At 34.3% G+C, this 25,678-nt stretch overlaps 1 protein-coding gene across 2 annotated transcripts in view; it reads left to right on the plus strand.

Moving 5' to 3' along the window:
* The window catches only part of LOC138710320 (dual serine/threonine and tyrosine protein kinase-like), a 98,116-nt gene that overhangs the window by 54,296 nt on the left and 18,142 nt on the right, over window positions 1-25,678 (plus strand). For both annotated transcript variants that reach the window (XM_069841128.1, XM_069841127.1), the window contains 8 exons: window positions 1,544-1,775; window positions 4,073-4,311; window positions 5,153-5,365; window positions 9,647-9,830; window positions 11,451-11,607; window positions 19,836-20,082; window positions 21,957-22,206; window positions 23,746-23,901. In XM_069841128.1, the coding sequence (XP_069697229.1) occupies window positions 1,544-1,775; window positions 4,073-4,311; window positions 5,153-5,365; window positions 9,647-9,830; window positions 11,451-11,607; window positions 19,836-20,082; window positions 21,957-22,206; window positions 23,746-23,901 (1,678 nt within the window). The remainder of the gene's footprint in view (window positions 1-1,543; window positions 1,776-4,072; window positions 4,312-5,152; window positions 5,366-9,646; window positions 9,831-11,450; window positions 11,608-19,835; window positions 20,083-21,956; window positions 22,207-23,745; window positions 23,902-25,678) is intronic.

A 25,678-nucleotide genomic window follows, 5' to 3' on the forward strand; every position in this document is an offset into this window, starting at 1 on the left:
CAATAAAGCATAACAAAGTTACAGATCAACACATCTACTGACTGGCTTATTGTCTCTGAGATTAGTTGTTTAAGAACTGTGTGTGATAGGTTGCCCATGTTTTGTTTCACTGTTTGAAATAATTCCGTCTTTACGATTTTATATTTTTAACTCAAAATTTCTTCTTTATTAGGAACCATTATTGGGATTCTATTTTTTTTGTTGTTGTGTAATAGAGTGCATTATCCAGAACAACAATGTACCTGGACAGAAGATTTGGAATAAGACGTTCTTGTAGCCATTCTGTGTAATTGTGACTGTTCATTTCGTTGCGATTATCTTCAGATTTGGATTTAAAATCATATAATTTGGACAAGATATTGAACCGTCAAGTCAATATAAACAAGTAAATAATTATGCAAAAAACCTTCATTTGATTGTCATTTTATTGTCAATCACTCACTATGCAAACAACATGTGATAACAAGTAAAAGCTACAAATACTTTCGCTCTTTCAGGCATCAGCAGGTAGTGTATTATTGATGTATATGAACGTAATAATTAATTATGTTACAAAGTCTTCTTAAAATCTAAGAAATAGGTAAATACACAGAACATGTTTAATAAGAGTATAAAAACCTTGATTTTAAAAGTGTGAACAGTAATAATAATAGTCTAAGTTAGTGAACATATACCAATATATATCTCTGGTTGTTACATATTAAAAATTAACAATTAAGATTGAAAACCATTGATTATTTAAATAATGGATAATTGTGCATATAAAATATATAGGTTGTTAGGGGGTTTGAGTGCACAAATTTTAACAGGAAGTTCTTTGTATGATATAGAACCAATACTTCTAATGAAATATTTTTCTACAACACATAGTTCAACCAATAAAAAATAAATTATGTGGAAAGTTTTCTTGTCGATGTTTTCATATCTCTCTAAAATTTTAAGGTTTACTGTGAATATCGCGATAGATATTAAAAAGATGAACAATTTATGTCTTTGTCTTTTTTGCATAAAGTGAACAGTTTATTCACAAATTAATGCTCAAATTTTATTATCTGCACATTCCATGTAACTAAACCTCCCTGATTAAGCTAAGCCAACAACTGATGTACAGCTGTCAAAAAAAATGGCTGCACTCGTGAAGAGCAAATATTTTCTATGTTTACTTCGGATCACAGTGATGTTACACGATGCATGTGCTTGTTCAAGTTATCATTTTATTTTGTTATTGTTCTATAGCGATATAAATAATATTCAAGTTGTTATTATTCATATTCTGTTCTCGTTCTTTAGTGATAAGTAATATATTTAGGTTCTACCATTCCATTTTTTATAAGGTTCATCAGAATACATGATTCAAGGATATCTGTTTTGTTTTTGGGAGCAAGGAAGGAAATGGGTTAAAACCTAGAAATCCAGTCCCTAATCATAACGGTCATCTCCTTATAATACATACTCGTAATACTGGACTTCCACTGTATTAAATTTATGATTACAATGAATGAAGTTACCATAATTTACTAAATTAATCATGTTATTCTTGTAGATTCACAGTAAATGTTTGCGAAGATTTATTCTCTCAGCATTTGATATGGCAAGAGAGATTCAAATCACACCACGTCGAATTCATTATGCTGAAGAGAAGGAGGCAGATTTGTACAGAAGTCTGATGATGGTTGCAAATGAGAAACAAGAGGAGATCACTCGTTTAATTGAAGTAACATTACAGGAAATGAGGGAAGATCTCATCGAGATTGCAGCTGAGTACCAGTATCATGGTAAGAATATGGATTATAAGTTCTGCTGCAGATGAAGCTTGAATTTATTACGAAATGTGAATGACTCATTTATGTCCTCATAACGGCGGAAGTTTACCTCATATGAAGTTTCATTTCTTCACAGTATTACTGCATAATACATCATGTGGCAAAAGTAAAACACAACATTATTTCGGAATATGTATCATATGACTTTCTTGTGTTAAATTCTATCGTGCCTGGTTTACATGTTTCGACCTGTTATTGGTCTTCTTCAGAACTGGTCGTTGCTGGTCTTGGCACCTCTTGTTTTGTTTCCTGTGAGTATGTGTTTGTGTAGTGTAATGTGGAGTCAAAGAGTGTGTGTGTTCTGAAATTGAGTTGTGTGTTGAGAATTTCATTAGGGTGTGTTTTTGTGTGTCTGTATATTTCATATTGTTCTAGTGTGTTTAGTTTCTGGCTTTTTGGTTGGATGTGTAGAATTTCCATGTCTGTGTTGATGTATCTGTAGGTGTGGTTGGCATTTGTGATGTGTTCTGCATATGTGGAAGTGTTTCGTAATTTTGTTATGGCTGTGATGTGTTCTTTGTAACGCATTTGAAATGACATCCAACCTCTCAACAGAACACAAACAAGCTGCATTCCGAACAATGACACACAGACTACTCAACATGCCAATGAACCAACATGATTACAAAGAAGAGCTAAACACAATCAAATACATAACACAAGAAAATAGATACAACCCCAACTTAATAGACAACATAATATGTAAGACAAAACATAATCACAAAAAACATAAGAATACAACACAAACACAAGAACACAAAAAATATATCACACTAACATACGAAAACAAAAACACACACAAGATTGCAACCTCATTCAAGAAATTAAATTACAACATCGCATACAGAACAAATAACACTCTACAAAAACATCTCAACACACAAACAACACAAACAAATACAACCACACAGGCATATATAAACTCAAATGTCACACCTGCAACAACTTCTACATAGGACAGACAGGCAGATCATTTCAGAAGTTACGCTTGGGCTGATTACCTGGTTGGGTTTTTTTTCCGAGGTTTTCCCCAACCGTAAGGTGAATGCCAGGTAATCTATAGCGAATCCTCGGCCTCATCTCGCTATCACCAATCTCATCGATGCTAAATAACCTCGTAGTTGATATAGCGTCGTTAAATAACCAACTAAAAAAAATGCCATGTCTTCATCATAAAACTAGTACAGATGTCTGATTTTTAAGTGAATGACCAAAAGAGCACAACTGAGGAAATATTTTTGATAAATTAGAAATTTATTTACTCATGGTTTCATAAAGGCAGATAATATTTCTGTGCGAAATTTAATGATGTGATATAAAAAAGTAACAATTATAGGAAGGAAAATCTTGCAGTATGATTAAAAATGAGCAGACTTCCATTTGCTGTATCTGTGGGGGATGGTGTGGTAGAAAGTGTGTCCACATATGTTTGAATTGACATGGAATGACTACTACTACTGTTGCTACTACTACTGCTACTGCTGCTGCTGCTGCCGCCACCTCCGCCACCGAATTCATATTATACATCTTTAGATTATAGTAATTCTGTTCTCTGTAACATACTTACTTCTACTTTCCAGATATTTTCAAATGGAAAAATTGTATTTTCGAAATTGAAAATAAATTACTAAAAGTATAACTGTAGCATTTTTTTTATGAGTTTATGCATCAATATTATAGTAAGAATAATTATTAAAATAAATTTGTAAGCATTTTAGGATAAGACATTTGACATTAAAAGTATTACAGTATACATATATTCATGTATGAGGTTTCACCGTCCTCATTGAATAAACATTGTAGCCATGCTGTAGATATCCATTAATTAGACAAAAGTTCGTTCTGGCACCGGGAATCAATTTCCGGTGCCAAAACGAATTTTTCTCTAAAGAGTGCTCAGTGCACACAGCTGAGAGGTCCCAGGTTCGATTCCCAGTGCTGGAACGAATTTTTCTCTGATTAATAGTTAAAAGTATTCTTAAAATGTATTTCTTAATTTTTTCATACCTTAAATTATTTTGTGATTTTTTAGTTAATATTTAATTGCAATAATTTGAGGAGGCACTTAGTACAGCATTACTGAAGTTCATATTCTTAAGTTATCAGCCTAATAATTAATCCAATTTAATATCCACATCTCTTGTATTTTGGTGATGAGAGATGTACCTAGTAATAGTTCTTTGGAACCTGGATATTGTCAGTGCTTAATTTTTAATTTTGATGTTTGTATGTTTGTGTTTCTGTACCAGGAGTAACAGTACTGGACAGTGAGGAAGTTGAATCACCACAAGATGTACTAGTTGCTACATCAGAAATACAGCATTTAGTATTGACTAGATTGAGTTCTGCAGTTGCTCAAGAATTAGTCCAGTCAGTACATTGTCTCCAAGATACTTTTGTGGGAACATTACAGCGATGTTTAGAAAGTTTGGAGAAGAATTGCTATGATCAGGAAAGGAGTTTGTCAGCTAGTGATGCAGTTAAACAGGTAAGATTGTATCATTAATATATTGTGAAGTGTTAAAGTAAGAAACGTGAACACGGTATTTTGTAAAGACTGTGAATGTAGTTACAGTTATTCTGGAGTGAACAGAGCACGGAAATGACATTAGCAGAGTTTTAACTGTGAGAAGTGACATAGGAGAGATTGAGATGAAGTTATTGGGAGGGGTACACATATTGAGGAGAATCATACTAGATTGAGTTAGTTTTAATAACAATATCTGTTTATTGCCATTGTGTCATGAGGGAGTAAGCACTTTAGCTACCTTTGGAATATAAACATAATTATACGAAATTATATATGGATAGTATGGTTTGACCTAAAAACAGAAATATAAAGGTACACCATAATTTGTATTGCGGTTGTTGACATTAAATATAAGTACAGATACAAATAGCATTCATAAAGAGTATTTAATTGTTTTAAATTAAAACGTGTTTCGAGAATTACTGGATGGAACATTTGAATGCTGAACATTGGTATAGTTACACTGGACCGTGAGGTGGGGAGGAAGAGAGAGAAGCATGCACACAATCTCTCAAAACTCCCAAAGGTTCAGCTGACCCTGCAATGAATAAATTATTTTACTTAATTGATGAACTAGTGGACTTACTCGTGTTAACACGAGTAAGTCCACTAGTTCATCAATTAATTATATTCAAGTGTTAAAAGTGGTGTACACAAGATTTAAAATGAATTATTTTACATTTTGTTCTCATTTAATGGCCATTATACATGTGGACTTTTTTTTTTGTGGAGAGGGAAACGGAAAAGAATGGACTTTAAAGAGGTAGGAACAAAATTTTGTATTTATTTATTTTTGTAGATATTAACTGCAGCATATAATGTGAAACTTACTACCTCATCATCATCATCCTTTTTACAAACATTCTTGGAGCGTTTGCGGAAGTTACTGCACACATTTCAATTGCCATGGACTGCAACACGTCGTCTAGATGTTGGCTGGAAAAAGAGAGTGGCCACAGAGATGTTGGATTCCTTGAGTGCAGCCCGGCTTTCAAAAAGCATCTCAACCCAAGTAAGAATACAGTTTGATATAAGTTTACTAGATGAGCAGTTCTTTATACCTCACTAGTTTGAGACACGTTGGAGATGGAACCAGATGACTTAATTAAGACAGAGTGCACAATTAAGTTTCAATTAAATTGAAGTCACTGTGGAATGTATGAGTAGACCAGTTCCATGACCTGCTTCATAGTTGAGCAACTTAGCACAGTATTCATCCCATATATTAGTATAGCATTGATCGAAATACTGACAAATAAAAATACAGTTTCTTAGCAAGTGAAACTTTTAATTTTCTTGGATTTCGAAACTTTTTACCCTATCAAAGGTTCTAGAACAGCTATTAAACCTATTAAGTTCATGTCTTTGAAGGACTATGAAATGTTTGATTCTGTTGAAGTCCTTCACCTAATCAAAAACAGTTAAGTTACATGTTGATTTTATTTTTTAAATGATTGTAATAAGATCGTCAGGAATTGTCCAGGTTCAACAGCTTAAAAGATATGAGAGACAATATTAATTTCTACTTCATGTATTGTAAGATAAATTATGATTGCAAATATGTGTCTGTCATTCTGGTTAAATTTTATGAATACACATGAAACAGTTATGCTATACAGCATACATCAGAATTAGTTCTATTGGACTTATGCTTTAGTTCTATAATATAGACTTTCACACTCCATCAGCAAGTCTATCATGCTATCAAAAAGGAGCGCTTTATATGGCAGTAAAAATTTTTAATAGCCTCCCTATGGATATAAAAAATCAAACTTAAAAACATAGGATTATTTAGGGCCAAATTAAAGAAGTACCATACCTGATTTCTCACGCCTTCTATTCTGTAGGTGAGTTTATGACATTCAACGCTTCATAAATATTTCTGTCTTGTATTAAGTATTGATACTAAACCTTTGTGTTGTACTAGTAGACTATATTGTAGAACTCTTCTGTACAACTAGACTGTGATTATAATTAAGACTTTATACTACTATTAAGATTTTTTTTTTTTACTTGTTCCATATTCTATCTGTGAAGCAATGTATGAATACCGTGGAATGTAAATAAATACAAAACAATACAATACAATAGCTTTGAATGGACAATATAGTAGTGATTTACTATAAAATATTTGTCTTCTAAGTATCTATGTGCCGTGTATTGTGGTTCCCTATCACCACGGCATGGCGCGTCCTAAGGTTGCGGGTAGAGGAGACGGCCTCCAGATATGGAGGGTAGCTGTGAATGTATTGAATAAGCAGTCGCGGTCCTCCAGCCTGGGGATTGAGCAAAGGGCTAACAACCCATCACTGTAAAAGACACTTGTTACGAATCCATACAATAAGCCTCGGAATGGGACTGTCAAATTCCAGCAGAATTAATACAAGAGGGTAAAAGCGCATTATCTAGTGAAATTTATAAACTTGTACTTGCCGTTTGAGAACAGGAAATTGTACCAGAGCAATGGAAGGAGTCCATAATTGTACCTATTTTTAAGGAGGGGGACAAGACTAACTGTGGTAACTTTCGAGGAATATCACTTTTGTTTACATCTTACAAAATTTTGTCCAATATTCTTTTGAGAACATTAACTCCGTACGTAGATAAGAGAGAAGTTTTATATAATATTCTTATTGAATTTGGTATTCCCAAGAAACTAGTTCGATTAATTAAAATGTGTCTCAGTGAAACTTACAGCAGAGTCTGTATAGTTTACTTGAAGCAAGTAAAGCGATAGGTTTGGAAGTAAATCCTGAAAAGACAAAGTATATGATTATGTCTCGTGACCAGAATATTATACGAATGGAAATCTAAAAATTTGAGATTTATCCTTCGAAGAGGTGGAAAAATTAAAATATCTTGGACCAACAATAACAAATATAAATGACACTCGGGAGGAAATTAAACACAGAATAAATATGGAAAATGCCTGTTATTATTCGATTGAGAAGCTTTTGTCATCTAGTCTGCTGTCAAAAAATCTGAGAGTTAGAATTTATAAAACAGTTATATTACCGGTTGTTCTTTATGGTTGTGAAACTTTGACTGTGATTTTCAGAGAGAAACAGAGATTAAGGGTGTTTTGAGAATAAGGTTCTTAGGAAAATATTTGGGGCTAAAAGGGATGAAGTTACAGGAGAATGGTGAAAGTTCAGAATTGCACGCATTGTATTCTTCACCTGCTGACATAATTAGGAACATTAAATCCAGATGTTTGAGATGGGCAGGGCATGTAGCACGTATGGGTGAATCCAGAAATGCATATAGAGTGTTAGTTGGGAGGCCGAAGGGAAAAAGACCTTTGGGGAGGCCGAGACGTAGATGGGAGGATAATATTAAAATGGATTTGAGGGAGGTGGGATATGATGGTAGGGACTGGTTTAATCTTGCACAGGATAGTGACCGATGGCAGGCTTATGTGAAGGCGGCAATGAACCTTAAAAGCCATTTGTAAATAAGTATCTATGTTGCTGTCAAATGATTAAAAAAAATGGTTTGTATATCATTAACTCAGGAAAGTTAAAAAAAAAGCTATTTAACAAATCATTACTGATACATGTTTTAAAACTATGTAATCAAGATATATAAAAAAATGGGTGATGGTAAAAAATATATTTTGTTCATAGACTTTGGCTCTACTTTCATCATCATATTAGGAAGAGGAAATTCTAGATGTAGTACGTTTGTTCTAATGGATTTCCTGTCTTGTAGTGTAATTTGTTTAAGTGCCACTTCGGGTTAATGCGAAATTCACACGGGGAAATATTAAGCATCAAGGTCTGAGGATGAAATCAATTCGTAGCAACAACATACCTGTATGTCACGAAACAACATGTTTCCTACGAAGCATTTATAGCTTAGTGATGGAGCTTTTTCTTCTCATTACAAAGATCGGACTTCGAATCTCTCTGTGCAAAACACATGTATGTAAACAAAGTGTACATGATGATTCCGAGATGGGACTTAGGGTCGAATTCATAGTCGTCACTTATAAAATGAGGAAACACTTAAGTAATGAGCGTTTCCTTAGCACTTATTTCAGATCGTATTGCAGAGACGCTACTCATTCATATGCCCTGAGCATTTCCTTGACATCGAAAGAAATATGGCAACATGGCTAGACGTAAGCGCTTTCCTACATTCAATTGTTTTCCAGCGCCTTCAAATTGTTAAATCGGCATTATTGTCATACACAAATGCAGAAGTAAATATTATAGAGCTAAAAATTATACAAGATTTCCAGAAAGCATTTTACAGAAAAGAAAGAAGTGAGCTAAGATAACTAGTTATGAAATATGGAGATATCGTCGAAAGTAAAAAAAATTGATAATAGTTCTCTGCAAAAGAAGAAATTGACATGGGATAAAATTTCAGTTGAGTTTAATGCAAACTCCGGAAATATTCCTGTAAGTAAATAATTTTAATTTATTTTTCAGTTATTTTATGGTATACAAAGTGGAAGTGGTATAATTATGCAAATTTTAACAGCTTATTCCTTGGGTAGAATACAAACAAAAATGCAAATAACACTTTGTTGGGACGTGAATACTTTACGAAAAAAAATGCCACTTAAATCTACCTGAAATGCTGCTGTATCATAAAATCTCAAAGCAACCAGTACTTTCAGCAGTGGTGAAATCGGTAGGCCTCATGGTTGTATTGTGAATTGAAATGAGAGACACCAGAATATCCACAACAGTGTTCTTGTCGAAACGGTATCTCCTCTTAAATTGTTGGTCATTATACATCTCTAAAGGGTTTTCCATGTCTCTGATATATCTTTTGCTTGTCGAAACTCATTTTCATTTTAATTACAGAACTCAATAAATTAAATTAAACCATAATCACCATCCATAGTATACCGATCATCTGATTACAATGCATATGAGGAAACACTTGAGTAAACTGACAAGCTACCTTATTTGAATAAGTGTTCATTTCAGTGGGATTTATGAATTGGAAATTATTATAAGCAACTGCTTAAGTGTTTCCTTACGATAAGTGTTGACTATGAATTCGGCCCTTAGTCTCTGAACAGTGACCATTCCTCATGTCAATTGTGTGGCTACAAGCTGTGCTCAGACATGTCTCTTTACTGCTAGGTAACCACGCAATTGATATAGCATTGTTAATTAATCAAGTTTAATTGAAAAGTCATTTAGCAGTGTCATATCAGTGATCGAACTGAGTAGTTCTCTTCTTTAGTGGTGAAAATAGATCCAACCTTGAATTTAATCAAGTAATTTGAGTTGCTTTGTGGAGAAGTGTCTAATTTCTGAATGTTCTGTTGCAGTTTCGTGATAAAGTGAGATCTTCGCATGAATCATTTCAATCTGCCCTTCGATCTTTGGAAAGTCATTATTCAGGAAGGTTAGAGCGAACAGAAGAGCAACGCATTGCTATACGAAAATATCACACACCAAGACTTGCTCGTCTTGCATTAGAAAGTACATCAATGTGCGACATGATTAGATACGGTAAGCTTCAATGTATGCTGTCTGATTAAATAAGTGATAAAAGAATTGTGAATTCCATTTAAGGTATTACAAGTGAATGAGCGTGTATATAAAATTTGCCCATAATTTCTCCTAACAATTAAATAAGTTTAAATTACTGTACTGTTCTTGAAAATAGAAAATTTACATATTCTTGGTCAGTGTTAATTTGATGACCATATTGTGTTAATCTAGTCCAGTTTGAGAGATTGCTATATACAGTAGTTATTCGTGTATAAGCCCCAAATTTTTTGCAAAATTTTACCATAAAAATAGGGATGGAGTCTAACACGAAATGTTCTAAGGAGGAGATGCCTTGCTGAGTGATCCAAAGTGGTCGACAGTCTATAGTGATATACAGAATGAGCTGTAAGTAATGTCATTAATTTCAGGCAGTTATTCTTTGAGATATTTCAAACAAAAAAGTTTAATATAAGTTTGTTCGTTTTTACTTCCTTTTCGAGGTAAAAATTGTTTTATATGAAATATTCCATAGGTATGGAACTTCTTTGAGTCCCATCCTGAGATTTTGCGCACATACTGAAAATAAAATGGAGAATGCAACTATGTTTTTTTCATATTGTTTTAGAGTAGCGAAATTCCTTAAATTTAAAATTGTAAACAGACAAACTGCTATATTATCTATTCCAACGCCATATGTGTCGAAAGCGTGTTTAGTTAAGTTCAAAACGAGTCTAGAATGGTGCTCCTACAACAATTAGAATATGAGATATTAAAGTTAACATGAAACAATGTTCAGACTTTTATGAAAATGTATATATTTTGTAACCATTAAATTTAAGGAGTTTGGGGACAATAAAAATAACTGTGTGCGTGCATGTGTTTTTTTTTTTTTTTTTTTTTTTTTTTTTTTTTTTTTTTTTTACTGATAGAATTCCTAAAAAAAAGTTTCATAAAAATTGGTTACCTGAAAGTCATTTTTCTCTTTAAACTGTCTGTATTGACGTGGAATGAGTCATGTGTAAAATCAGGAAATTTTCTCTATTTAAGCATCTAGTGAGCAAAACATGGATTGTTGCTTACATGATAATTTTTGTAGATTGCCGAAATTCGTAAGATGATACCTATTTCTGTCGCCGACCAATCATGCTGATCATCACATGTGTTCCGGGGTGGTAACAAGTCTGCTTAGATAATTCCAACATCTGCCTGGTTCATATCTGTCCACTAAAAATTGGATTTAAATGATAATGAAATTTCTTGTGGCTTTGTGACTGTTGGGGTACGAGACAGGCATTATGCAACATGAACTGTAAACTGAAAATGACACCTGTTACACACACTCAAGTTACGCTGCTGCAACTGATCATTTTTCTAATATACAGCCTCTGCCATATTTTGTAGATCACTCTTAATTTGTGGCTATAGCTTAGTTGATAAATAATATTGCTTTCTTTACTAATCCAGCATGAATGACATCAATTCAAAGCCGAGGATATGTTTTTGATGACTGAATAATTGAAAAAAAGTCTTCTTAAATTGGATAAATATGCTCCTATACTATATTACATTTTTCTGTGAAATCGTAAGGAATAGGATTTACAATAGCTTATTTTGCAATAAAGCTGTTCTGTCACTTAGGAATGCCAGTGCAAGGGAAAGAAATTGGGCGAGGTCAGTATGGTGTGGTGTTTGCCTGCGAATCTTGGGGAGGAACTGGACCATGTGCAGTGAAGTCTGTTGTTCCTCCAGATGATAAACACTGGAATGACCTTGCCATGGAGTTTTACTATACAAGGTTGGTCTTTAAATGCATGTATTATCATTTATAGTACTTGGGAGTAGTTTACTATTATTATCATCATCAACAATTTAATTGTTATAGTGTGGTCACTGAATAATATCATTTTATGATTTTATCAATAATATAAAAATGCAACAAATTACAGAAAACTATATTCCGTAATATATAATTTTTCAACTTTGTGTCAGTTGGTTAATCCATTAGTGCGTAAAGTTGTTTTATGGATTCTAAAGAATTTTCTTCATAAGAACTTGAGGTTTAGTTGTTTTTTGTTTTTTTTTTTTTTTTCCTCACTTTAACACTTATATTAAAACTGAACTTTCACTTTCTGAAGTTGAAACGTTAGAAGTGTTTAAAAATTTAAAAAGAGGTTATATACCTTAATGACAGATGGGTCCATTTCAACACTGGTGTGGTGTCCTCATCAGTGTCCCTCGAACTACTGCGGCTCCAGCAGGTCTTAATTTTCAGTGATTGCTTTCGTCAGTGGTGGGGGGTGTGCTGATCTTGTGGTGGGAAGGGTTGTTTGTTTGTCGAATAATATATGTGTATTGAATTGTAATTGTGTATTAAGTATATGCTGTAGGTATGTTATTGTATGTTTTTATATTTCGTATTGTTCTAGTATGTTTAACTGCACTTTTTGTTGTGATGTATAGTATTGCCATATCCGTTTCTGTGTTATTGTAATTGTGATTGTTGTTAGTAATATGTTCTCCATAATTTGATGTGATGTATGGTTTAGTTAGTGCTTTAATGTGCCCATTGTATCTTATTTGGAATGATCTTCCAGTCTGTCCCATGTAAAAATCTGGACAGCTATTACATTTTAATTTGTAACCCCAGTTAAATTGTATTCATTTGTTTGTTTACTTTATGTGATTATTGAGATATTTCTGTATTGTGTTACCGTAAAGAGGGGTGACTTTGAACGCCGAGGTGACTTTGAACAGTAATTTTGCACCTTTCTAAATTAAATGCTGTACCCAATTGCGATAAAACTGCTTAAGTTGTCAATAAAATAGTTCAGTTCTTTCACAATAGGGTACAGCATTTAACTTAGAAAGGCGCAAAATTACTGTTCAAAGTCACCCCACTTTACGGTACTATCTTTGTTTTCTGTGCTATCCTGGAATTTAGTTTTCTAAATGGAACTGCAGTTTTGTATGTGTTGGTATTGTGATATATGTTGTTGTTATCTAATGCCGGGCTTTGGCAATGAAGCCATTAGTGTTTTTGCTCTCCAATATTTTTATGTGGTGGATCCATCAGGTAGAACTTCACAGGTTATGAGATGATCTTCAGTCATTTCTTCTTCTTTGTTGCATAGAGTGCAATTTGGATTTGTGTGAATTCCTATTTTATTCAAGTGTTTGGCCAAATAATCGTGTTCTGTAAGCAGTCTGAATTTTGCTACTGCAGATTTACGTGGGATTTCTGGAATAATTTCTGTTTTTTTTATTAAAATGCTCCATTTTTTATCTTTGGCTTTGGTACATAGTGCTTGGTTTTGCTTGATTTTATATTTATTTTTAATTAGTCTTTTGATGGATGTAAAAGGTAGGCTTGTATTTGTATTCTGAATTAAATTGGATCTTTTTTTGGCAAGAAAGTCAGCAGTTTCATTTCCAGCAATTCCGCAATGTGCAGGTATCCATTGCAATTGAATTCTTTTCTGTAGTTTTTGAAGTTGTTGGATCATTTTGTGACATTCTTTAATTTGGATTGACATCATTTTATATGAATTTATTGCATATAATGCTGCGTAGAATCAGAGAGAATGACAGCATTTTGAAATTTATCTATTCTGTATAGTAGGTGTAGGAGTGAGATATGAATAGCCATTATTTCCGCATCAAAATTTGTTGTATGATGTCCTGCTGGTTGATAAAATGAGAATAACGCACACATAATTGTGATATGTTAATATTATATATTTTATTCTCGTGTATTTATGTTGGTTTATGTTTGTTTTTTGCCTTTTTTTTATTAACGTGTCTATTATGTTAGGGTTGTAACTGTTGCCTTGTGCTATATATTTTATTGTATTCAATTCTTCAGTGTAGTTGTCATTGTTCATTGGTATATTAATTAATCTGTGTCATTGTACGGAAAGCTGCATATTTATGTTGTATGCAATGGTATGAATTGTGTATATGGTTGTAGAGGGTTTCCCATATATCTTAAATTCGTGTTCATACATGATACAGGACTAACATACATAATAAATACTGACAATAACAAACACACAGAGAAAATAATGTACTGATATCAATACGTAAATGACATAATAGTCTTATAGAATGGCAGTAGAGGACAAATAGAAAACCAACATCAACATCTGAACAAAATACATTCCAAATTAAAGTATACAATAGAAACAGAATATAACCAAACTATAAATTTCTTAGACATCACAATAACCAAAACAAACAACAAACACTAATTTAAAATATACAGGAAACCCACTAAAACCACAACACACATACACAATTCATCATACCACCCCATACAACATAAACATGCAGCTTTCCGTACAATTACACACAGATTAATTAACCCTCAACAACAGACGTGCGTAATGTGAGCCATCAACACAGATGTGTGATTTCTGATACTGCTATTGTATTAGTATTGTTGTCAGCACAAGAATGAAGCAATGAATGTGAAATAGCTTGTGTGGTGTTCTTTCACATCCCTTTGCTTAATTTAAAAAGCAGAGATGTAATGTACTGCAATATTTTATTTATAAGCCCATCATTGATCAATAACGTGAAATACATGAGTACACATAAAGACACGCCTATCATAATGTCTGTTATAATTGCATCGTAATCACAGGTTCGGAAGTCATTTGAACTCTTCTTTGTTTCTTGAATTCTGATTTACTTTTGAGAGAACAGTTTTCAGTTGCCTTCTATTTTTCTTGTAAAGTCCCTAGTATAAATTCCTTTTTCATCCAGATACACAAGCAATTTCACAGCTGTAAAGTAGTTATCAAAGAATATTTTATCCTCCATGTTTGGGAATTCAAGCCGCATTGATTTTGGATAACACAACACTGCCAACCAGTGAAAATTCCTTTTTTCTGTGTTCATCTCTCCCAGTATGCATTGAAAAGTTACCATATCCACTACTTGAAAGAAGAGCCCAGTTCTTGACGCCAAGACATATAGAGTTCCTCTCATGAATTCTTAGGCCCTAAGACGTCATGCTCTCGTCTAGTTAGTTCTCCATGTTTTGTGAAGCTTAGTCAGATAGTGCATCAAGCTGAATAGTTTATCACTATATCATATTTTGCGTTGTCATTTAGATGAAGATTTCTTAATAGTCTTAAAACAATTATTGCACCTGTACTCTCCAACAATATGATAGGCACATATTTCAGTAACCATTGACCAATACATTCGTTTGTCTGGATATCTTGCATACCCTGACATCTACATACTCCCTAAGGTGACAGAAAACTCTTCCACACTCACTCCAAGGTTATAATACTTTTGGGGACGATATAGATTTGTCTGAGCACAAATATTTTTGAGAAGACCATCACTAAAAACAAAGTAAAATAATCTGATGACGTTTCACATTGCAAATCAAGATTTCAGGTATAACTCCCTGTAAAGTTGATTTGAATAATTTCGAAGGAAAAATTGTTCCGGAGCCGGGTATCGAACACGTTTCACATTTTCTGAGAGAGGGATAAGAATGCAGTTATTTGTTTAGCATATATGAAGAGTTTGATTTTTCCCATTTAGGTTTCTTCTAAGAAAATTGTTATACAATTTTAGTTTCATTTCTTTTCTTACAAGCAGAATTCTCATGGGGAGCTGATAAAAAAGATTAATTCTTTTCTTCCACCATGTTAATAATATCAAAACAAATGCTTATACAAATTTTGCCCACTCAAGCGCAATTACTAGGGCCAACCAGAAAGTAAGTTTTCCTGGGACTGTTTACAGAAGGAAAACACAATTTTATGGAAAGATTTATTGGAACAGATACAGCAGTTGTTGAGCTATTTTTCAATACATTGCTCACCAGAAATGAGACATTGGAGTCATTCCACATCAGACCGGACACATTTTTGGTCTCATATTTTTAGAATTCTTTGAAATTTTTTTTTATGCTTTCTAAGGGTAAAAATAAGAGACTCATATTTTTTGTTGGCCCAAATTTTGATTATTTTGAGATTTATACAGCATCAAAATTATTTTAAAATTGCATGCATTGACATTTATAAATATTTGTTTCTCCTATTACGTGTATCATATGAAATCGAGGTTAGTCTCATTTGGAAGGTTAAATATATATCTTTTAGCCTGTGTATATTCACTTTCAATTTTTATGTATTCACAGTACTTTATGCCGTAATTAATATATAAATCTTGATATTCATGTTGGGAAACTTAGAATACCATTTTTAAATTATCACTGTGTTCTCCATTTAATTATCCGTAAATGTGCCAAATTTCATAGTGGGAAAGCAATAAATGACAGAGTAAAAAAATACTAAACAAATACGTGTGTAGAGATCTGCTGCGCTAATCTTAATCCCTTGCAGCACGACGCTGCCACACCGTTAAACTGCTGAAGCCTATAAACTGTCAATTGCAGCCTTTGTCTTTTATCACCACACTGGTGACTGCCAGTCATCTTTGTTTACGTCTGGAGAAGCTTAGCTGGGATATATAATACTTAAACTAGGTCCAGGACAGAATGAATTCTCTTCAGTTTGTTCCGAGATTTTCAAACGTGCGGGCATTAATAACAAAGTACTATAATATTACTGTGAGTGTGTATAGCGTAGTTTCTGTTATTGTTTTTAGTTGGTGCAATTAGTATATAGCCTAATCACAATGAGTAATGTAACACAACCTAGACATTATCAGTGTTTTAATCCTTTCAAAATAAGCAACCAGAGTCATAGATTTAAGAAAGGGAAATTAAGGTGCGTGACTTCCAACATGCTTAAAAAATTGAACATGCAACACATTAAGTTGTCATACAGTCTTAGGATTTGTGAAAATTGTCGTAAGAAAATTTCGTTAATGTCAGATGTTAGTGAATCAAGTGTCATTCAAAGCAGCAGTGTTGATATCTTAGCCGGTTCTAGTGTCCAGAACATTGAACAAGAAACAACAGGCACTTCGGAAACTGTTATATGTAGTGCGTCAAGTAATTCAGAGGTATCAGTGACAGACATTGATAAGTTGAATGAAAGTTTGGTATCAATGGGGGAAACACCAATTAAGAAGAAGAAATTATCACAGAAGAAGTATCCCCAACAGAAATATCAGAAAATGAAACAGACGTTTAAGGAAAAGATTTTTCGCGTTGAGAAAAAGGAAGTAGAAACAACACCAGAGTAGAGTAGCAGTGACATAATTAATAAGCTAGCAGTGTGTTTCAGGAACACTAATGACAGAAAACTTAAAATTCAGATTTTAACTATATTTGAGGACTGGCCATACAGTAAAATTAGGGAATACTTTGATGCATCTAATCACATGATCAGTGTTGCAAAAAACTTTGCTGCAGAGAGGGCAATTCTCTCAACTCCGGAATCTAGAAGTGGAAAAACTTCAGACACATCCACAGTGAAAAAAGTACTTGACCATTACACTGATGATGATGTAAGCCGCGTCATGGCTGAAAAAGAAGACAGCAACAAAGTATAGAAACAGAAGAGATGTTATCAAATTTAAAAGAAACATTCCTGGGTTTTAAGGTTAAATATCCAGATATACAAATCAGTTTTTCAAAATTTGCAGAACTAAGACCAAAATAATGTGCGTTTCCTGGAGCCAGTGGTACTCATTCAGTCTGTGTGTGCTCATCATGAGAATGTAAAGTTGTTAATTGATGGTGGAAACATTGCGAAATTGACAGCAAATCTAGAAGGATCACTGAAAAAGTACAAAGATCTGATTTCACAGATTGCATGTAACCCTGCATCCCCTGATTGTTATTTCAGAAAGTGTAAAAATTGTCCAACAGCAGACTTAATTCAATATTTACAGGAAGCATTTGAAACAGAAATGATAGATGTAGTCAATTACAAACAATGGGTAACTGTTGACCGAACTAATTTAGAAATTTTGCACTCTTCAGTAGAAGAATTTTTAGGTAAACTTTCGACCAAGTCAGAAGCCCTAGCTCCTCACACATTTGTTGCTCAGCAGCAAGCTGCGTTTCTGACGGAAAAGAAAGAAGCTCTCCAGGACGGTGAATGCCTTGTAATTTGTGACTTTTCCGAAAATTATGCCTGCGTGATTCAAGACTCAGTGCAGGGTTTTCATTGGAATAAAAATCAGGTCACACTGCATCCCTTTGTAATTTATTTTAAAGACAGGAGTGAATCAAAACATAAAAACTTTGTACCAATTCAGAGTGTCTTAAACATGATACAAATGCTGTCCACGTTTTCGAACGACAATTAATACGTTTCTGAAGAACGAAATAGGAAATGTGAAAAGAGTTATTTATTTTTCTGATGGGACTAGTGCCCAATACAAAAACCGAAAAAATTTTGTAAATCTGTGTTTTCACGAAGAAGATTTCGGCGTAAGTGCTGAATGGCATTTTTGTGGAACTTCACATGGGAAGGGCCCTTGTGATGGGATTGGCTGCACTACTAAAAGACCAGCAACAACAGCAAGTCTTCAGCCACATCAGGACCCCATTCGACACCAAGAAAATTGTTTGAGTGGGCTGAAAAGAATATTAGTGGAATTCATTTTCTACTTTTCACCAATGATGAACATAAAAATGAATGTGACTTACTGTAGTCTCGATATGAGAGGGCAAAAGCAGTAAGTGGCACGAGATCACTACATGCTTTCATACCGGTCTCAAAATCTGAAGCACTAGTTAAAGATTATTCTTTGTCCCACGAAAGTAAACGTGTATTTATCTGAATTGCTTAAAAGTACATTTCAGTTATCTGTTCAGTTGATTTCTTTGTGTGTGTTTTAAGTTAGTTTTGTGGAATTTTATGTTAATAATTATGCTTCAAAAGTGTTTACATATTTCGTAAGTTGACTTTATGGTGTATAACATACTGACACTGTGTGTACACACATATCCATACATAGCGACACGGTCTTGCAGTGATGCTCCTACTCCACAGCGTGCGCCAAGCTGGATAAGTTAATTTATTGCAAATTCATTTACGTATATCCCATTCTGAAATTCTGTACACATATAGTTGAGAAACTAAGAAATGCAGTGATATTTTTTATATTTCGAAAAAAAGTTTCCGAACATTAAAAAAAAAAAAAAAAAAAAAAAAAAAAAAAGACATTTTAAAAATATATTTTCGAGAAAAAAATACAACAAAAATTTTTATGTAATCTAAGGTCAGATGTGCTAAAAGTATATCTTATGAGCTTTAATATGAGCCAAATTTGAATAAATTGCGTTAATTAGTAACGGAGATATTACCATTTATATATAACAGTGCACACGCTATTACGCAAGTTTTGAATTTAAATGCTTTTCACAAGAATTAAGTTTTATGAAAATGAAAATATATGTATATTTTATTTTTGTTCTTTCACAGGAATAAAAAAGTTTGACAGAAATAAAAAACATCAAGGTTAAATTTCCTTTAAAATTTGTCCGGTTTGACGTGGAATGACTCATTTGTGATACTGTGGGATCAACCTTTGTATCCCTGTGTCATGGAAGTCTGCCACCTGGGATCGGAACCAGTGTGTGTGCTGGATCAATAATGGAAATGTTGACAGTAGTATAGTATTAAAAAAATGACACAGTTATAAGATACATTTGTTAATATATAAATTTAATTACCTTTTGTCCAAACCTTCATAGTGCTTGGTTACCATCTTAACAATGTGTCTTTTCCACGACTGGAAATACAGACTGAAGAAAACAAAAACTGCTAAAATCAATGTAGCTACTGCTTTGAGGTGGTAATATATCGTATTGTAAATAAAATCATTCTAATGACTGTAACCCGTACAACAATTTTTTTCTTTTATCCGATTTTACAAACACTGTGCATGAATGGGTTTTCTTTCTTGTAAGTGAACTGTGGTGAAACATGTGAACGAAATTATTTACACAATAGTGTATGACTGCCATTTTTGTGTGTTTCTGATTAATGTATATATTTTGTTGCTTTTAATTGTAATATTGGAGCATGTATTATGGAATCTGTGATTGTGTGTCCTGTTAACATTTACTTCTTTCTACAGGACAGTCCCAGAACACAAGCACATAGTCAAGTTGCGGGGTTCTGTTGTGGATCATACATATGGTGGAGGCTTCACCCCGGCTGTTCTTCTGGTCATGGATAGACTGTCACAGGATCTTTACTGTGGACTGCGATCAGGTCTCAGATGGCTTGTTCGCTTGCAGATAGCAATTGATGTTGTGGAGGGCATTCGATATCTTCATTCACAAGGCCTTGTTCACAGAGACATCAAATTAAAAAACGTATTGGTTAGTAATATCTCTCTCCTCTCCCCCTCCCCCTCCCATCACATTTAGCTAACCAGCTTCTAAACTGTTTATCTTATAATCATTGATTGGAAAATGTACACATTGTTTTCACCTTTTTCTTCCGTTTATCATTTTGACTGTCATAACTGTCACTATCACTGCATTCACTGTTCTTTTCCTTTAATTTAGAGAACATTTTATTGAAACGAACCCCTAAAATGTCAGAAACAATGTCTGCGTCTTGCGAAACTGCGTAACAATAGCTATAGTCCCATCGCTCTAATTTCCGGCAGCCAATCGCGTTGCAATTCGGCTACATTTAAACGTGTGCGTCTTGTGATTCACTGATTCATTTCTTAAGGCTGGATAAATACTTAATATAATCGCCCGCCATTTTAGCTCTTTCATTGGCGTTCGCAGAAAGCACACGACGTTATTTGCCGCTCAGTTATTTGCTGAATTACATTGCGTTTGATTTATTATCATAGGAGCTGCGACATGATAATGTTTAACGGTGTGGCAAATAGATTCCTCGTATGGTAGCTCAGCAACATAAGAACAAAAATGGCGAACGATTCTACCTACCTAGACTTTATAGAGCCTTCACTTTCTAAGACGTAAGCAAAGAGGTGGAGTGACGCCGGAAATAACAGCATCGGGACTATAACATACGTGTATGCAATATATAACTGCCACCCTAGATCATATATGTAACAGATATGTCGGGGTTATAGGCTTTGAGGTTAACAACTTTTGTCAGGTTTACTACACTGCCATCTAGTTGTTACATAAGGAGTCACGTCATAATACCCTTTTGAATAGCATTAGCGACTGTGCTGCCATCTCGTGTTCGTTTACAGCAGACGTGTGGCGATCCTGGTGGTTGTTCTCTTCAAAGTGCTGCCGATTTTAACGTAGCGAGGAGTTATCTGTTACATATATGATCTAGGCTGCCACCAACCTAGTCTTTACTGAATTTTCCCACTGCTCCACGACAACGAAACAGGAACTGCAATGACTTGATTTCTTAGAAACAGAAACACGAACCCATTGTTGCTCTCTCTTCCATTTGTCAATTTAAACAGTTATGAAGGTGACCAACTATAGAAGTTTAAAGAAAAAGAAAATAAATATTACTAATATTATTACAAATATTATTTAACGTAAAACCTTAAGAAGACTCGATAATAAAATTCGGCTTGTAACCTAAAAACAGAAAAGTAGGGAAATTTGAGCATCCCATCATACTTGTGTCGGGACACGGGACAGTTACAAAAAAGTAGGGACGATCTGGCAAAATCGGGACTGGTGGCAACCCTAGACTTCACACATGTCAGAACTTGACTGATTAATGCATAGTATCAGACTTTTTTGATCTCGTTATGTTACCTAAATTGTATCAGTATGTAATTACTTAATTCCGATCCAGTTTTATGTTCAACTGTGTAAGCAAGTTTTAATCCTGGTTGAGTGTAAGAGAAGGCCTTACGACTTTAACTCTGCCAGGTTAAATAAAGCCATTATTATTATTATTATTATTATTATTATTATTATTATTATTATTATTATTATTATTATACTGGAGACCGGTTCACAACAAAAGCAAGTGACTTATCTCATATTTGCCATACAGACACTTGTTACAGTGAAGAGAAAAAAAAAACCCTTTTATATTACTTGCTCTTCTTCATAGCATAACTAAACATACCTCGAAATTAGCCTTTTACACTGTTTTTACCACTTTTCATTGCATGCTAGGTAATAAATTCTGCTTGCTAGATTGTTAAGTCTGTCTTGTGGTTAATAAATATGAACAATGAACCATCTTTTAAGTCAGCAAATAGAACTGTCTAAGACATGAATTTCCTTTGCAGTTGGATCATGAAAATCGAGCCAAATTAACAGATCTTGGCTTCTGCATTCCTGAAGCTATGATGTCAGGCAGTATCGTGGGGACTCCTGTACATATGGCACCTGAACTGCTGTCAGGACATTACGACAGCAGTGTGGATGTTTATGCATTTGGAATCTTGTTCTGGTATATCTGTGCTGGACATGTCAAATTGCCCCTGAGGTTTGAACAGTTTCAAAACAAGGAGCAACTGTGGACAGGTGTTAAGAAAGGTAAGTGTAGCAATGGAAATACTGAACATCAATATCTGATGTAAATACAGAGGTGCCAACTATTACGTATTTCCCCTCCACTATTCCGTCATTACTGCCAAAGGGAAAATTATTATGGGAAAACGAAATTATCATGGCAAAGAGAGAGAGAGAGTGTATGTATGTGCATTTTTCTCAACATGTCCCATTACATAGATTGTAATGTTATATGTTTTCAAATTTCTGGGTAATTACATTTTGAAAGTTACAGATTTACCAATTACATAAGCAGTAACAATTCCAAACTATCAAGCTCTGCATTTTCATTGTTACAACCTTATCAGTTACATAAGCAATAAAGTTGTACGAAAGATAATATACCAATTACATAAGGAATAGGTGGTGGTGGTGGTGAAAATATCTGCTACTTAATAATAATAATAATAATAATAATAATTTATTTCCTTCTGATTATAGAGATGAAGTATATAAATTATAATATCCAAAGGAGCAAAAGCTCGTGCTTGGGTGCAGTTCAGTTTAATACCTATTTAATACAAATATTAATAACAAGATATATTACAATACAACACAAGGATAAGAATGAAGGTATAATATAATACACAAAACACAATATAAAAGGCTACAGGCATAGCTCAGGTAGTGTACCCGCCCGCCGATCCAGAGCCACACCTCCTATGGGCCTGACTCCCACCTGAGCCGACCACCTGGTTGGGCTCCTCCTCAACTGCAAGATTGTTGGGCAATCCCATCAAACACCATCTTGCCATCACCAGTTTCGTCAACGCCAAATAACCCAGTAGTTAATACAGCGTGGTCAAATAACAAAGCAAAAAAAAATATATATATGTAAAAGTGAACAAATTACAACACATACAAAATGAAATACAGTCAACACAAGGATAAGAGTGAAGGTACGACATATACAAAATACGATATAAATAAGTGCACAAAATACAATGGGTACATGGATGATAGTCAAGCACAATAAACAGAAAAATAAATAATAGTTGAACATAAAGTAAAAATATATACTACCTAACGAAATTATAATATAGGTAATTATAATAATTATACATTTTAATCGGTTCAAGTACTTTTTTTTCAATAATTTCAAATCCAGGTTTGACTTAATAAAGTTATTACACAATCTTGGGCCAAAATTTGTGCAATACCTTACACCTGCTTCGGTTTCGCATTTTGGTTCAATTAATGGGTATGAAATCCAAAATCTTTTTGTATTATGTCAATGATCGTCTGATATAAAATGATCACAATGTTTATAGAAATCATTTAACAAGGTATGTACAGTACTTCTCATTCACTTTCCCTCACCTCTTCCAAAGGTAATTTGCCTGATTCTTTCTTTGGATAATAATTAATGCAGAAAATAAAAAATTTCAAATCCAGCTATTAACTTTGAAGCTTTGTTTATGTTGATGTAGTTTGAACTTGGCATATATATTTGAAACATATTTTCAGGCTAAATTATTTTGAAATTTGCTACCTTTAGTGTTAAATGTATTGTAAAATATTTAGGTACGAGGCCAGAAAAGTTACAGTGTTTTGATGAGCAGTGCTGGCAACTGATGCAGCAGTGTTGGGCAGCAGAACCCTTCAAACGTCCACTCCTTGGCGATGTATTGCCATTGCTACAATCTATCAAGGCTCGGTATGCTCTCAAGTTCAGTCAAGGTAAGATTGTGCCTGTGCCTATTAGCTAAATTAATTCTCTTTCAGATCAGTGTTCATGCTGGATTATATGCACTTCAGTGATGTAAATGTGAATAATTAAATGCAGTACATTATTCCTAGTACAGTGAAATGTCGTTTATAAAATGTTATTATTGTAGATTAAAGAGGAAGACTTTCTACATTTCCAAGGCTGGAAATCTGGAATTGTATCATTGCAAGTGGTCTGTCAGGCACGTGTATTTTTCGACCCCAACGGATAGGATACTCTTCTCATGCTCCTGTTGGTCTAAAGACGAAAGTAGATCCAAACTTTCAAATGTAATGAGTGTTGAATATTTCACCAGCAATGGAAGAAGTCCATTGTTTACGTCTTGAAATATTATGGGTGACAAAAGTCCCTACTGCGAAATTCGTTATTCTGAAATAATAAATTAATCATGGTCGAAAAAAAAAACATTATGTAATAGTTATTAAAACGGCATTTCTGTACACTTTATTTTATAACAGCACAATCAAATATGATTGTGTAATACGTTGGCTTTTTCCTTCTTGCTGGAAGAAAGATGTATTATGTAATTGTTTTTATGTTGGAGTCTTCTTTCTAGTCTTTATTCTCCCTCTGTTATTATTATTATTATTATTATTATTATTATTATTATTTTGAGATGTAGTAGTTCGTCTGCACACAGGCTAGTTTTGTGCCTCATCAGCAAACAGTAATCTCAGCAACTTACGTCTGCCATGGCTATAATAACAACCATCTCCGGTATTATGTGAATTGCCTTTCCATGACCAAATGAAGAATATAGAACAGACATATTGGAACCCGCAAGATTGCATTTGCCGACACTTTCCATTTCATGGTCTCAGTCAGTCACAATTGTACTCTGTTCGCGTAGGCTTCCATGGCTGGTGTACGTGGTCTATGGATAAGCTTCGGAGCTTCTACCGCGTTGTCTTGATGTTGGTGGCTGACGTTTCGACCGCTGTGTTGTGCTCATCTTCAGAGCAGTTGGATAAGGAAATAGTCTGCGAGCTCGTATATATATATATATATATATAGTAGTCTCGATGGGAAGAGTACTTTCGGTGATAGGTCGTAGGTTCTCTATAGTCTTGTGCTGCGTTGATGTTCCTTGCAGTGTTCCATAATGGTGCGTCCCGTCTGCCCGATGTAGCATTTCCCACACTCACAAGGTATTTTGTAGACACCAGGTGTCCTAAGACCAAGGTCGTCCTTAACTGGTCTCAGCAAGTTCTGGATCTTTGTGGGCGGCTTATGGATGGTCTTACTCCCATGTTTTCTTAGCAGTCTGCCAATCTATAAGACTATAAGACTATATTACCCTGATAGTCTGCAGTAGCCCAACAGAGCCTAGAAACGGGTCACAAGATAGATTTCGGCGCCACCACCATCTTGGACAAGACATCAGGTTACTGGGACTTGGTTATCAAGGAAGTCATCGAAATCCAGCTAGATGCCAATAATTTCAACAGAGACAGGAGTCTACAGCTGAGTACAGCATGGAAACATGCCATCAATATGCTTAGACCACCAGCACATGGCAGACAGTCGGGACCAGCAACTAGCTCCTGATTGGCCCACAGCGGGAAGCCCTACTATTGTATATATACCGCTAGACACGGTCCCACATCACTTCATTCCTTGAAGGAGATGGCAGAGCTAGCTGTCGAAAGCTTGAAAGCAAATCTCCAACTCACCTGGCTGAGAACCCGAGAAGAGTTATTCTACATCAAACGCCGGGAAAGCCTCAAG

The sequence above is a fragment of the Periplaneta americana genome, chromosome 12 (genome assembly GCF_040183065.1).
Source record: "Periplaneta americana isolate PAMFEO1 chromosome 12, P.americana_PAMFEO1_priV1, whole genome shotgun sequence".
NCBI lineage: Eukaryota > Metazoa > Arthropoda > Insecta > Blattodea > Blattidae > Periplaneta > Periplaneta americana.